The sequence below is a fragment of the Nannospalax galili genome, unplaced genomic scaffold, assembly GCF_000622305.1.
Source record: "Nannospalax galili isolate Female #2095 unplaced genomic scaffold, S.galili_v1.0 scaffold334, whole genome shotgun sequence".
Lineage (NCBI taxonomy): Eukaryota > Metazoa > Chordata > Mammalia > Rodentia > Spalacidae > Nannospalax > Nannospalax galili.
Window position 1 is genome coordinate 3,339,004 of NW_008336888.1, and position 13,900 is coordinate 3,352,903.

The following is a 13,900-nucleotide window of genomic DNA, read 5'->3' on the forward strand; positions in this document are numbered from 1 at the left end:
GGTAGTATTTACATTTATTTCATGTATGTAGTTTATACACTCATTATTGAACAAAACTGGAATGCAAACAAATATACAAATACCATAATAAGCAATATCAAACAAAATAACTGGCACTAGTGTTATAAGCACATTATGGACTTGGTGAAGAAACTGATGGAAGAAAACTGCAGCCCAGGACATTTTCCTTTTTGATCAAAAGAAAATGCTCAGTAGCACCATAATGGTAATACTTAAAAGAAACACATAAGGTGGAGTATTTTAACTGCTATCATTGAGGTTAACCTGCTTTAAGAGACATCACATGGGAAGTGAATAGCACAGGCAGTATTTTGGCCAACTTCTGCTTATGTCAGCTGAGCATCTTCCATAAACAAAAGCAAAAGGAAATAAAGCCAACCATACGTAGACCTTTTGGATAAGCTTGGTACAAGCTCTGCACTGCTTTAATTCTATAATTCAAAAGATACACACGCTAAAAATTGAGGTTATGTAAAGTTAAATTTACTAAAGCCTGAGTGTGTCTTTGGTAGGCGAATACTTTTTCAACATTGTTACTAATCACAATCATGTTTATCTATTTCCTGTATTTTCTATAGAATTCAAGGTGACTAGAGAAGACATTATGGAAAATGGTACAGTAGAAACCTTGAGTGACTAGGCCCACAAAACCCAGTCTATCCCAAAGGCACCAAGAATCCAACGCGTACAAATGTCCCCTTAATAAAAGGTGACTTTAAAAAAAAAATACTTATAACCTAGTGGGATTTTATTTTGCGGTTGTGTGTGTTGTCTGTTGCTGTCAGTCTACTTAGTTACCTACTTGTACATTTTTCTTCTAAAATGGCATCAACAACACATGAGATATATAGAGTACCAAGTATTTCTATTTTAAAGTTGTGCAAAAACTGCCACAATCTTGCTCATGTGTCCAAGTATCCAAATGGTTACCAATGGGCTGCATTAGCTTTATATATCCACACTGCGTATGAAAAAAGAAATGAAACTGAAGCCCGTTATGAAGAGAAACGTTACAGAGGATCATATACTGAGCAAACTGCCAAGTTCTTCTCAACACTACCCCTTAGTGGTTTCAATAAAATGTCACTAACCACTTATCCCCAGGCCTCAATTCTTCATTAAGAATGCTGTAGAAGAGCATTAGTATTTTGTGATTATAAATTAAGCCAAATTTCTATCTAAATACACAGGTATGTGCCTCAGGTAATCACAGGTAATGTTTTGTGACAAGCACACAAAACATGCCTTGTTCATAAGGTTTATTATTCTTACAATAATGCACTTTTAAAGCCTTCATTTCATAGTTTGGTAATTAACATCCGCATGAAACACAATGCTTTTCTGAACACATAAAATGCATCTGCATTATGATTATGAAACCTGGCTTTTGCTGGTAACTTGAAACTAAAGAGTCACATATAGTTGAACCAGCTCCAAACAAGGTTTCAGTGGTTATTACTTTGCAGCACGTATGGGCCTAAATTTCAGTCTGAATTGCAACTTTTAAGTCCATCATCTGATGTGAGTGGTTGTTATTTGTTTCTTTCAGTCCATCACCAAAGTACAGATCCACACTGGGTTTCACTCCACTGTTGCCATGGTCTTCAGCACTGTGACTCGGTTGTGGAACTTCTGAACATGAAGCAGTTTTGGAAAGCAGAGAAATGCTACACTGATGTGGTGAATTTTCCAGACGGTCATTCTCTACCTCAGGAAGGATGTTCACAGTAGCAAAGCGGGCGTGATAATCACTGGACCCATGACTACAAGACGTTTTCATGCTTTCCAAGTCAGAACAGCTGAACTCAGAAAAGTGACTAGAGTGGGAATCTGCTACAGATGGCATACTGTCACTGAGGGATGGAGCCTCAAATTCACTTGAGTTCGTGCTTTGCTGTTCTAACAACTGTGCATCCATGTCCTCCCTGGTCTCATTTATCTTCATGTTACCCTTTTTTCTCAATTTACCACCTTTTGATTTTTTTCCTGCAGTTGCTTCTCTGGACCACTTGGTGGCACTGGATTTACCTTCAGGCAAGCCGCTGGCTGAACCACCAGCATGGCTGCGGGTGGCACTGCCATCGTCCACACTGCTGCTTCCACTGTTGTGCCTGAATTTGGATGGCTTTGACTCAATATCCACTTGCACTTCCATACTATTTCCTTCTCTGGAATGTGAAACAACAAATATAAGCCATTTTTTGCTTTTAACAATTTTTATTCAGCTAATAGCAAAGGGAAAGGGATCTGTATGAAAACCCCAAAGTCTATACACAGAAGCTGTTGGAACATTTTAAAATGCAGGACAGTCTACTAACATAAAAATACTTGAAGTAAGAAGACTGTCTTTCCTTTTTATTAAGACAGGGTGGGGCTGGAGAGATGGTTCAGTGGTTAAGAGTACTGACTGCTTTCACAGAGGACCTGGGTTTGATTCCCAGCAACCATGTGGTGGCTCACAACCATCCGTAACTCCAGGTCTAGGGGATCCGATGTCCTCTTCTGACCTTCAAGGGCACTGTACCACACAGGTGCACTTATATACATCCAGGCAATATATTCATACACATAAAAATAACAAAAAAAATTTTTTTAAAATACAGGGTCTATGTAGATCAGGTTGGCCTTGATCTCACAGACATCTGCCTGCCTTTGCCTCCCAAGTGCTGGGATTAAAAGTACACATCACCATGAACAGCAAATTTGATTTTTTTTCTTTTTTTTTCAATATTTTACTATTTTATGTGCATGAGTGTTATGCCTGCATGTAGGTAAGTAAGTGCACCTGAACAAGACAGAAGAGGCTGTAGGATCCCCTGGAACTGGAGTTTTGGACAGTTGTTAGCTGCCATGTGAGTGCTTGGATTTGAACCCAGGTCTTCTGCAAGAACAATCCAGTGTTCTTAATTGCTGAGCCATCTCTCCAGCCCAGGAAATTTGATTTCTAAAAGTAGTATAGTTATTGTTTATGTCGTTGTAGGCACTATGCTATCTCCTCCCCTTTCTATAAGCTTAAAGCTTTACTGAGGTATAATTTATACACCACCAAATTCACCTGCACACAATTCTGTAGTGCGGTACCTGCAGTTGTGTAATCATCACCATAGTCTAACTTAAGAACATTTTCACTATCTACCCGCCCCCCACAAAAAAAATCCTGACCCGACTGGCAGCAGTTGGCCCATATTCTTCCTTTCCCTGAGCACCTAGCCATCACAAATCTACTTTCTATCTGTATACGCTTGCGTTCTTTGACTATTTCATCATTTTATTTTCTTATAGACTGGAATTGCTGGTCACCACTGTTCAACAGTAAGTGCACCCAAGGGTAGGGATACGGCCTTTTAAATTAATTTACAAGTGCTTTCCTTACTTGTCCAGTGGCATGTAGGAATTCAGAATGGAGCCTGCCATTGCTTTGGTGCTGGCATTATCGCTAACTGTTCCCAAGCTGACTGTGCCAGATTCTCCACTTAGACTGTACCGTTCTTTCTGTACATCTGCTTGCACTTCCAACCTTAAGGAGGAGGGTATCAGATAAAATCCCAATTATTTATAATACAGCAACCATAATACATATCTTTCGGGATTTGGTTAAAAACTTAAGCAATGAAAATTGATTTTAGACATATTTTCCAGTTTCCACTTCTACTGCAGCACTGAACAGTGATAGTCATCCAAGAGGAATGAAAAAAATAACTAGCTGTCTGCCAAGTAAGGCAGCAAGAGAACATTACCAAAAGGAAAAAACAGATTTTTGACTTAAATCTGCTCCATTATTTTCACAAGATTCAGTCCTTTGTCATGTTTCAGTACAAAATACAAAGTCAGAATATATTAGCCATTAAACATATCAATAAATCAAAAAAATGGTTAAAAATGGTTATAATTGATGGGAGATATCCCCCATGTGGCTTGTTTTCCATAGTGTGAGAACAAAACCCCAAGCTTCCCTAGGTCTTGTAATTCATCCAGGCTTGTGAATAATGGAAGTGGAGTGCTCAAGTCACATTCTTCAAAAGGTAAATACAGATAAGAAAAAGAAAAAAAAATGGTTATAATAAACATCTTTTTACTTAAAAAAAAAATGCTGGAGATCAAAGGTAAATAGATAAGAAAAAGAAAAAAAAATGGTTATAATAAACATCTTTTTACTTAAAAAAAAAATGCTGGAGATCATCAAACTCAGGGCCTTGCCCTGCATGTGAGGGAGAGGCTCTACTACTAAGTTATATCCTCAGTCCACACCTGATTTTCAAAATAAGAGATAATACATACCACTACAACTTAAAATATCTTTTTTGTTCAACGCAAACTACCTAAACTGAAATAAATAAGGCTAGTAAGCAGTACTAAAGAATAGTGACTCAGAAAAAACAAAAACAAAAAAAGCAAGGCAAGATTTAAAACACGTTAGTTTTTCCCACTTCTCTCTAGGGCTATTGGAAAGACAAGGTGAGAAAGGATCATAAACACCTTTGGATCCAGGCAGACTATTCTGACCCTGGTTCTTACATTCAGGATGAAGTCTCAGCTCCTAGTATTTAGCTGTCACCCTCCAGAGGGAAGGTCTAGGCTAAGCATGGCCTTTACTTCATGGACATCAAAGCAGCTCCAGCATTCATTTATCAGATTAGCTCTATCAAGTGCAATAAAAACTGGCAGAATGTGATTGCTCACAGTTTTTACCACAAGAGTGTCAAATACAGTAAAAGTCTTATTGTACACTACTAATTTTACTTTTTAATCTTAGGATAATCATCATGTTTTATGTTCTAATTCTTCATCTAATCAATGTCCTGTACTTAACAAAACACATGGCTATTTCTTACCTGTTGAAACAATTTACCATGGCACTTCCCGACAGACTCCCCGTTATACTGGCTCCAGCTAGCGCCATGGTGCTGGCAGTTTCACTCAGGTTGTCTCTAATGGCACCTATTCGATCCATGTGGCTTCCACTTGCACTCAAACTGCCAGTCAGACCGCCAACACTTCCCTCTCCTATGCTAGGGTTGTGCCTTGCTTCTGCTACTGACGTTGTGTCTAAATGCAAATAATTGAAAGAAATTAAGTAAGTATGCTTAGCTATTTCCCTCCCTTAAACTCCTCCATGATTTCAGACAGGCGATCACACTACACAAAGTACAAACCACGCACAAGAATAGAAAGATGCCTAGTGTCAAGGACATTTAACATGGGTTAAGAGTAAAGACAACTATCTCAGAGAGTGCAGCTGGATCTGAGAACAACCCTGAATTTAAAACGGTCTCTTCTCAAAAATCCAGAAGATTTAGGAACCTTACACAAACATTTAAAAATGTACCTGATTTTAGAGGAAAATTATGTGACTATTTTCAGTAAGGGTGTAACAGGAACAAGTTATTATTCTCAGCAGTGAGGAGATGGCTCAGTCAGTAAAGTGCTTGCTGTGCAAATATGAAGACCTGAGTTTGATTTCTAGTACCCACATAAAAAACAAACAAACAAACAAAAACCAGGCATATGATGTATGCTTGTAATTCCACCAAAGAGGTGGAAACAGGCAGGCCCTTGGGGCTGCCTAGTCAGCACCAAGTCCCAGTGAGAGAGCCTGTCTCAATTTAAAAGAAGACAGGCAGCTCCTGAGTAACAACACCCCAGGTTAAGCTCTGGCCTTTACATGCATGTGTACCCAATATGTACCTAAATACACATGAACACACCCACATCCCACAAAAATAAGTAAAATAAACTAAGAGGTTTTTATTCTCTATGTCAGTAAGATTGAGCCAAAAGTTGATGTAGATATAGTTCGGAGTTCTAATTGTCTTCAAACTATTACAAGATATGGTGAGTATATTTTAACGTTAAGTACTTTTCACATGCTTTGTACTGAGGAATTCACTTATTTATGCCAGTATTTGAGTTCCTATCACATACCCAATCATAATGTAATAAAAGCTGGAGAAAAAAAATAGTAAGAGTGGAGGTAAAGGAAACTGAAGAGTGATGAGAGTGCACGTATGTAATCCCTGTATACCATCTTGTGTAACTTGCCCAGGGAAGGACTCTGATAAGGCCACACTTGTAAGAAATTCAAAGGCAGTGAACAAGTGAGTCACAAAATGTGGAAGAAGGCTACTGCAGACAGAGGGAACTGCAAGTTTAAAATAGGAATGTAACTGGCATCCTCAAGAAGAGCAGAAAAATATAAAGTATAAAAAGGGAAGGTGAGAAGAGGTATGTTCAGACAGGTCAGAATGTGGGGATTTATGGATAATGAAATGACAAGGACTTTGGGAACACCCGCCCCCACACCCTATGGTTAGAAAAATCTTTTGAGGAGATGGTACACAGGAGCAAAGTTCTGAGAATCTGGCTGGAATACTTGTAGAGGTGAAATTCTGAAGCAGTGGGCACAGGAGCATCAGAGTTATAAATGGACCTTATTTTCAACATACTCGCCTGACTTTTTTCCTTAAGACAAACACATCAAAACAAGTCTGTTAAGCCTTTTATTCTTCACAATTTCTGCCCACTACAGTTCTAATTTTTATTTCTTTGACTAATACTGAGGATGTTTTTGACTTGCTGACCATCTATAATTATTTTAACTGCATTTATCTTTATATCTTATTTCAAAATGTATTAAGCAAAATATTAGATGATGAATTTACAATTATTCTTAAGAGTTAAACACCCAAGCCAGGCATGGTGATGCATGCCTTTAATCCCAGCACTCGGGAGGCAGAGGCAGGCGGATCTCTGGGAGTTCAAGGCCAGGTCTACACAGTGAGTTCCAGGACAGTTGGGGCTACAGGGAGACCCTGTCTCAAAAAGACCAAAAAAACCACCCAGAGTTATTCCATCCTCTTTCACACACATGCCTTCCTTTGGTAGTTCCTCCACGGCTACACTTGTGGATGGGAAACCATGAGGCCTAGAAAGGCCTAGAAATCCCAACTTGCACATTATTCATGTCCCCTCCCTAACTTAACACTATGAATAAGCACATTTTCCTCTTTTGGTTAAAGGGCTTACCTATAGCTGTGTTAGTTCCACCAACATTTATGTCATTCTCATCATCAAATTCAATCCTGACTCCTTTCCCATTGCCTGCTGAAACGCCACAACCTCCACTTCGGCAGAGGGAAATTGGTACAACACCATAGACGTAAGCTAACATAATAGGAACACCAATGCCTACAAGGGAATTAGAGTAGTCATTATAATAACCAAAATAAATCATAGAAACATGCAGAAAATCTGTTCAAGAGAAGGCACAGGAGAAAAGTGATAGGGCTCTCAGGATTTGGTTGGGGTGTTTGCCAAATCTTACAGGACACAAACAGTGTAGGGTTCCCAGGTGGACTTCAGTTGACATATTATAAGGAGAGAGAAAAAAAAAGAGATTCTTTTAAGTGCAGACCTCTGAACTCTATTGAAGGGGACAGTCTATAGGCACTATAGGCACTAACAATTTATCAACTATCCTAACATTAGGTTCTTGGGGGACTGAACCTAGGGGGTTTATGTGTGTAAGGCAAGTGCTCCATCCACCACTGAGCTACAGCCCCAGCCCTAGACTACTAGTAGGTTCTGAGTCTACTGTACTTTAAAGAATAGTTACTTGAGTGAAAGGCCTTCTGAAGGTTCAACTTAAATCACCCTTAAAATTTAAAAGTAACCCTTTTAACAACAATAGCTTATTTATAAACAACTTGTCTAAACTTCTAAACTTCATAAAATGTAAGGTAATTAGTATTTGAAAGCATGCTCTTACCGACAGTAACTGCTGCTACTACTGGAGACACGATCACAGACAGCGTCACGCCACCTGCTATGGCCAAGTTCCGCTTGTGCTTTGAAACATCTTTGCCTTCATACCGATTATGGATCTTAAATTAAAAATGAAAATGGAGATGGAAGTTGAGAGAGAAAAAAACACAGTATGTTTAGTTTAGATGGCACAATCCTCCTACATGTGACAGTTGAAGAGATTTCTCACACAGTTTCAGTGTAGTCCCCTAATTCAAGGTAAATCTGTTACTGTCCTTAAGCCATATTCTCATAAATAATTTGTTCCTTATTAAGAATCTGCTTACAGGACTTACTAGATTTTAGTTTGTGTCAGAAGTGCAACGTTACCCTTGGATACATTACTAGTTCAAGGCTGGCCTGGACCATGAGGCCCTGTCTCAAAAAACAAACACATTTGTATTCCACTGTTGTCTTTCTATGTAAGATTCCCTAAATCAAGCTCCTAGGAGAAGTTTCCACAATCTTTTTTTCTCCCCAATAGTGACCCTAAAAAGTAGCTCTATGGAACAAATATCACTTAAGTACAACTTTTTTCAGTCACCTTTTTATGAAAGAATTCTATCTACCCATTTACAGTTCAAAGAGGCAGAGAAAGAAAAAGGAAAATAATGGTTTTCAGATGATAGGAATCTATGCAGCATATCTGCACAATCAGTGTTAATAAACAGAATTTATTATTACCATAAAATGGCTTGTAAGTTATTACATGAACATTGGGAAATAGTTCAGTAGCTTTGTTCTTGGGCCCTGCAAGAGCCAAACTAATCAAGGACACTTCTCTACCTGTTCCAAGACATTTTCAAAGCAGCCTCAAAACTAGATAGGTAGTCTCTAAAATGAAAATTCAAGGTCCTTTCCACTATCCTTCAGGACTGCAGCATCCTTCACCCCCGCACTCCTGAGAAACGCAGCCTTAAAGCAGAGCAAAGCCGAGCCTGCACATGGACGGAGTAGACTTGTGTAGGTGGGCTGCTAAGGAAAGGGAATCATCCAGAAACTTTTGCTTTGTTTTTACTCCTTGGTTTTGAGACAGGATATTGCTAGGGAGCCTGGGTTAGCCTCAAATTTGAAGTAATCGTCCTGCTGACTGGGATTGTAGATGTGTACTGGCAGCAATGTTCTAATCTTTAAGTATCAATGTTGTATACAAGCCATCACATCATCTCACTATTTCTGGCTCAATTTAACTATTTTTATTTGCTATCACATTTCCCTCTAGTTTCTTGGAGACAGGGTTCCAGGTAGCCCAGGCGGGCCTCAAACTTGCTATGTAGCCTAGAAGACTTTGAACTCAAGATTCTCCTGCCTCTCTCATCTTCTAAATGCTGGGATTACAGGCACATATCACTTTGCCTGGCTTTATTTGCTATTTCTGCCACATTTTCTATTTTTTATTATAAATAAAAGCTCAGCTTTCAGGTATTTCATTCTTTCCTGACCTAGTACAGATCCCTAAACATCACAGAACACTGTTTCCATGGAAATGAATCCAGCAACTTACCACCCTTTGGATGAATGCATTGGTGCACGTATTGGGGGAGGGAGGGCTCTCTCATATCTTTATTTTAAACTTATTTTTATTTTATGTGTATGAATGTTTTGCTTACACATACATATGTGCACTATGTGTACAATGCTTGTAGAAGCCAGAAGAGGGCATCAGATCCCCTGGAGTTGGAGCTAGAAGTAGTTGTTAGTTACCATGTGGGTGCTGGGAGCTGAACACAGAATCTTTCGCATGCTAGGCAAGTTCTCTGCCACCAAGCTAAACCCCCATCTATCAAAACTACCTTTTTGGGGGGGTCTTTTTGAGAGCCCCAGCTGACCTGGAACTCACTGTGTAAACCACGCTGGCCTCAATCTCAGAGATCCACCTGCCTCTGCCTCCTGAGTGCTGGGATTAACGGCATGGGCCACCATTCGTGGCAAAAGTATTTTGTGATTATCATATTCATCATGGAAAATAAATGTAGCTGTCTTATGAAAGATGAATCTTATTCTGAGTTTAGTCCCACGATACGGAAACAGAATAAAAGGAAACAAAAGGGAAACAGATTCTGACTCAACCTAAGAATTTTCTAACAATTAACAGCCATTCGACAACAGAATGAACTGCTCATACACTGGTGCTTTCTCCATCAGTCCCAAATGGTTAGACTGGAATCTATTAGACTTCATATACAAAATTCATTCATCTGGATTCAATTAAACATAAATTACATACACTTTCTAAACCTCAGTATTGGGCTGGTCAAACAGCTCAGTGCGTAATGGTACTTGCTGCCAAACCTGATGACCTGAGTTCAATCCTCGGAAAATACATGACGGAAGGAGAGCACTGACTCCAACAAGTTGTACTCTGACCTCTAATCATGTGCCCACACATGTACAATAAATAAGTAAATGTAAACCTCAGTATTTTACTACAGAGAATGAACTACTATGTTATTACAATGTTAACCATGTAGGTAAAACACCTGCCAAACAATTTGCCCTCAACAACTGTTAAATCCTCCTTTAAAAATTGCTCCCTTTGTTCTGTTTTGATACAGGGTTGGGATTACATAATTTCTGACATTCAAATAATGTAGACAGCAACAGATTTCTTAGTCCTTTGTAAATTATCCTACTAGCTCTTCAAAAAAGAGTTACTTGCTTAGATAATGAAGTGTAATTCGACAATTACAGGACAATGGTAGGCACTAGTGGCTTTCCATATGCACACTGTATTTATTAATAGCAGCAATACAATGGAGAAGAACAAAACTTTGAACAAAATGCAAAGAATTAAAAGACTGGCTAGTTAGTCTTTGCTGGTTAAGGACAGTTATCATTTAGCCATGAACTTTTATTCTTAAATCTCACAGAAATGACTTTACAAGGCTATACCCAAGAGAACAATGACAGGTGGTATCCTTCAAAACTTAATACAAGAAGTTGAATTCATAATGCAAATATACTCAAGTTTTCAGATTCAGATAACTTTAAACAAAGGTTTTTTATATATACATATTTGCTTGCTAAACACTGAAGGTTTATTATGTAAAATAGGAATGTTTTTTGAGACAAGGTCTCTTACAAGCTCCATTTAGGGCTTGAACTTGCTATGTACGTGAAGATGACCCAGAAGTGATCCTCCTACCTCTAATTCCGCCTCCTGAGTGCTGGAAACTACAGTTGTAGGCCACCACACCCAGTTTATAGGGTGCTGGAGAATAAAATCTAGGGCTTCCTACATGCTAGGCAAGCACTCTACCAACAGTTATAGCCCCAGCCACAAACAGTAACTATTATAATGAACAAACTAAAAACAGTCTTATCCAAAAACAAAGCAAAGAAATAATCAATATTAAAGAGATACACCTAACAGCTGAGAATAAAGCTCATATACTAAGAAGTTTACCTTGCGACCCACATACACAGGAATTCCAATAATCATGGCAGGAATAGCAATGCCTGCTATTAGAGCAATTCCCACAGGAGCACCGACAAGCGTTCCCAATTGCCACAGGATTTTCTTCTTTCGGCTCCAGGGTTTCTTCCCCCAAAAAGTACAACCCGAGGGACTGAGGGGAAAAATTATAAAACAACTGTTGGGAAATATTACAACAAATAACCACAACATATTAAAGCAATGACTCTAAGAGTGAATGTCTCATACTTAAGGATTCCCCCCCCATTTTCTTTGTATTTTAAGTTCATTTGAAGCTAAAAGAGGGAATGAAGAGCTGGCTCAGCAGTTAGCACTTGCTGTTCTTCCCGAGGACCAAGGTTAAGTACCCAGCACCCACATGGTGGCTCACGACTGCCCGTTAAGTCCAGTTTCAAGGGATTCAATGCCCTCTTCTGGCCTCTGGGGGTACAAAGCACACAAATGGTGTACATAGATACACGGAGGCAAAACACTCATACAAATAAAATAAAAGTACATCTTTTAAAAAAAGCCAATAGATTGAGGTAAGATCCACTCTAAGTTACATGACCAGGTTACTACTAATTACAATTTAAAGTTTATCCCTAGTTTTCCATGACCCTTACAATCTTAATTTCTGAAGAGTAAACTAACGTGAAACATGCTTATTTTACGCAGACAAGTATGTGATTATACTATCAACTCACTTTGTGGTCTAAATAAGAAAATTTACATTTAAGAAAATTAAGACCTAATAATATCTTATTAATGTCAAGAATAAAACTGCTTAGGTTGATGACTAACAACATAAAGTGTATTCATTCATAAATAGCTCACTCCATAAGCTTACCTTAGATAATGTAAATCGGAGATTTCTTTCATACACAACCAACAAAACTCACAGCCACAAACAGCACATGTCATGTGATTGCAACTCCCATCATTCATTTTTATTATATATGCAGCACATCGTGGACATGGCTTTATATCATCAGCTATCAGGAACACAGACAATAAGATATAAGGTAGTGCAAAAATAATTTCCAGTAGATTATCAGTTAACAGCTCCAAAACAAATCCCTATAAATAAAGTTTATTAGGTGACATCTTAGCCTATTGTTTTTAGTATATAAAGCATCTTTTCTTCCCCTTGAAGGAAATACACTTTATATTAAAATTTCAAGCTGTAAACAGTTTTCAAACACAGTTGCAAATCAGTAGGAACAAAGAATGAAAGCATAAAAAGAAAAAGGAGGACAAAGGGCAGTCCTAGGCAAACTGTGAACCACAAAAAGTCAGCTTCCTCTAGGATCCTGTAGCTGTCTTCTGAGTGGCAATTCCTACTTCAGAACTTTCCTAACACTCTCCATTGAAATCATATGGAGATAATCTGCTATTCCTTTAGTGAAGGAACAAAATTAGGAAGTGACCACTTGCTATTAATCTGAAGCACTGTACACAAACACTGAGAGGTCCCTTCTCTTCTACTAACATCCACTGAAAACACTAGCAACTACGGAGAACCATCTCAGAATAAAAGTAACCATTGTTAGTTATCCTCATGACTGCTTTTAATTAGTTATCTTTGTCCTTTTTGTTCATTTACTTATTCATTTATTCAAGTATTGCGGGAGCAAGCTCCTTGTATAGTAAAGTGGTTACAATGCACAACAGCACCCAATTAAAAATCAAGAGGTAGGAAGGCTGCAGTGGTGCACACCTTTAATCCCAGCTCTTAGAAGGCAGAAACAAGTGGATTTTTGTGAGATCAAGGCCAGCCTGTTCTACATAGTGAGTTCCAGGCCAATCAGAGCTATATAGTGAGACCCTATCTTATAAAGATTAAGAGGTCACCGGAGTATCCAGCCACTGTATGTAATTTGGCCCTAATCATGGTCTCTTGGATTTGGGGAGAGTTAAAGTATACAACCTAGGGAAGGCTAGGAAGAAAAGGCTTGACCCATGCTGGGGAAAGGCTTTCCAGTGTGCATACCCTCAGGTCATTCATACACCTCAGCAACCCCTCAGTTAGCTCTGTAAGTAAGCTCAGTAAATTCACTGGTTCCCCAGTAAAACTTTAATCAAACACTGATTTGACACTAGAACCTTAAAAAGGAATAAGCATTGCTTAGCATCCCCAGGAAAAGAAGTCTCACAACAGATGGAAAATTTATTTGTTAATGCTAGCATGTCCAACAGCGACAGAGAGCTGTGATGGGTTTGTAATTCTTGATCTGAATGATTTAGCTGCATGTTTTAAGAGAACTGTTGTGGGAAAAAATGAGAAGACATAAGCAAATGATGAAGGTTTGTGCAGGTTTGTTATGATATATAAAGGATGAGACAAAAATAATATACACGTAATCTTAAAATTTATAAGGTCATAGTTTAGTCAACTAGTTTAAGGAACAAAATATGTATCTAGGCAAGGTTTATCTGAGAATATTTGGTGTTTTACCCAAGCTTTATCTACATAGCACATGGTAATTAAAAGTACCAGACTGGTGGAACCAACCTTCTTGGATGTTTAACAGCCATACTTTGAGGCCTATACTAATCTGGTCAGAGGGACTTAAAAGACAGTTTTTGCCCCTTGCCCTCCAAGGTCAACTAAGTTCCAGGGGACTATGGAGCATCTCTCAAAATGTCCTGTAACTCTGGTGA

General features: G+C 38.6%; 1 protein-coding gene across 1 annotated transcript in view; it reads right to left on the bottom strand.

The window, feature by feature from the left end:
- Positions 1–13,900, bottom strand: part of Rnf19a (ring finger protein 19A, RBR E3 ubiquitin protein ligase) — a 47,880-nt gene continuing 33,980 nt past the window's right edge. The window contains exons 4-10 of the mRNA XM_008831556.2: positions 12,087–12,231; positions 11,228–11,390; positions 7,787–7,901; positions 7,045–7,206; positions 4,854–5,067; positions 3,395–3,538; positions 1–2,189 (exon numbers count right to left, since the gene is read on the bottom strand). Of these exons, the coding sequence (XP_008829778.1) occupies positions 1,499–2,189; positions 3,395–3,538; positions 4,854–5,067; positions 7,045–7,206; positions 7,787–7,901; positions 11,228–11,390; positions 12,087–12,231 (1,634 nt within the window). The 3' untranslated portion in view covers positions 1–1,498. The remainder of the gene's footprint in view (positions 2,190–3,394; positions 3,539–4,853; positions 5,068–7,044; positions 7,207–7,786; positions 7,902–11,227; positions 11,391–12,086; positions 12,232–13,900) is intronic.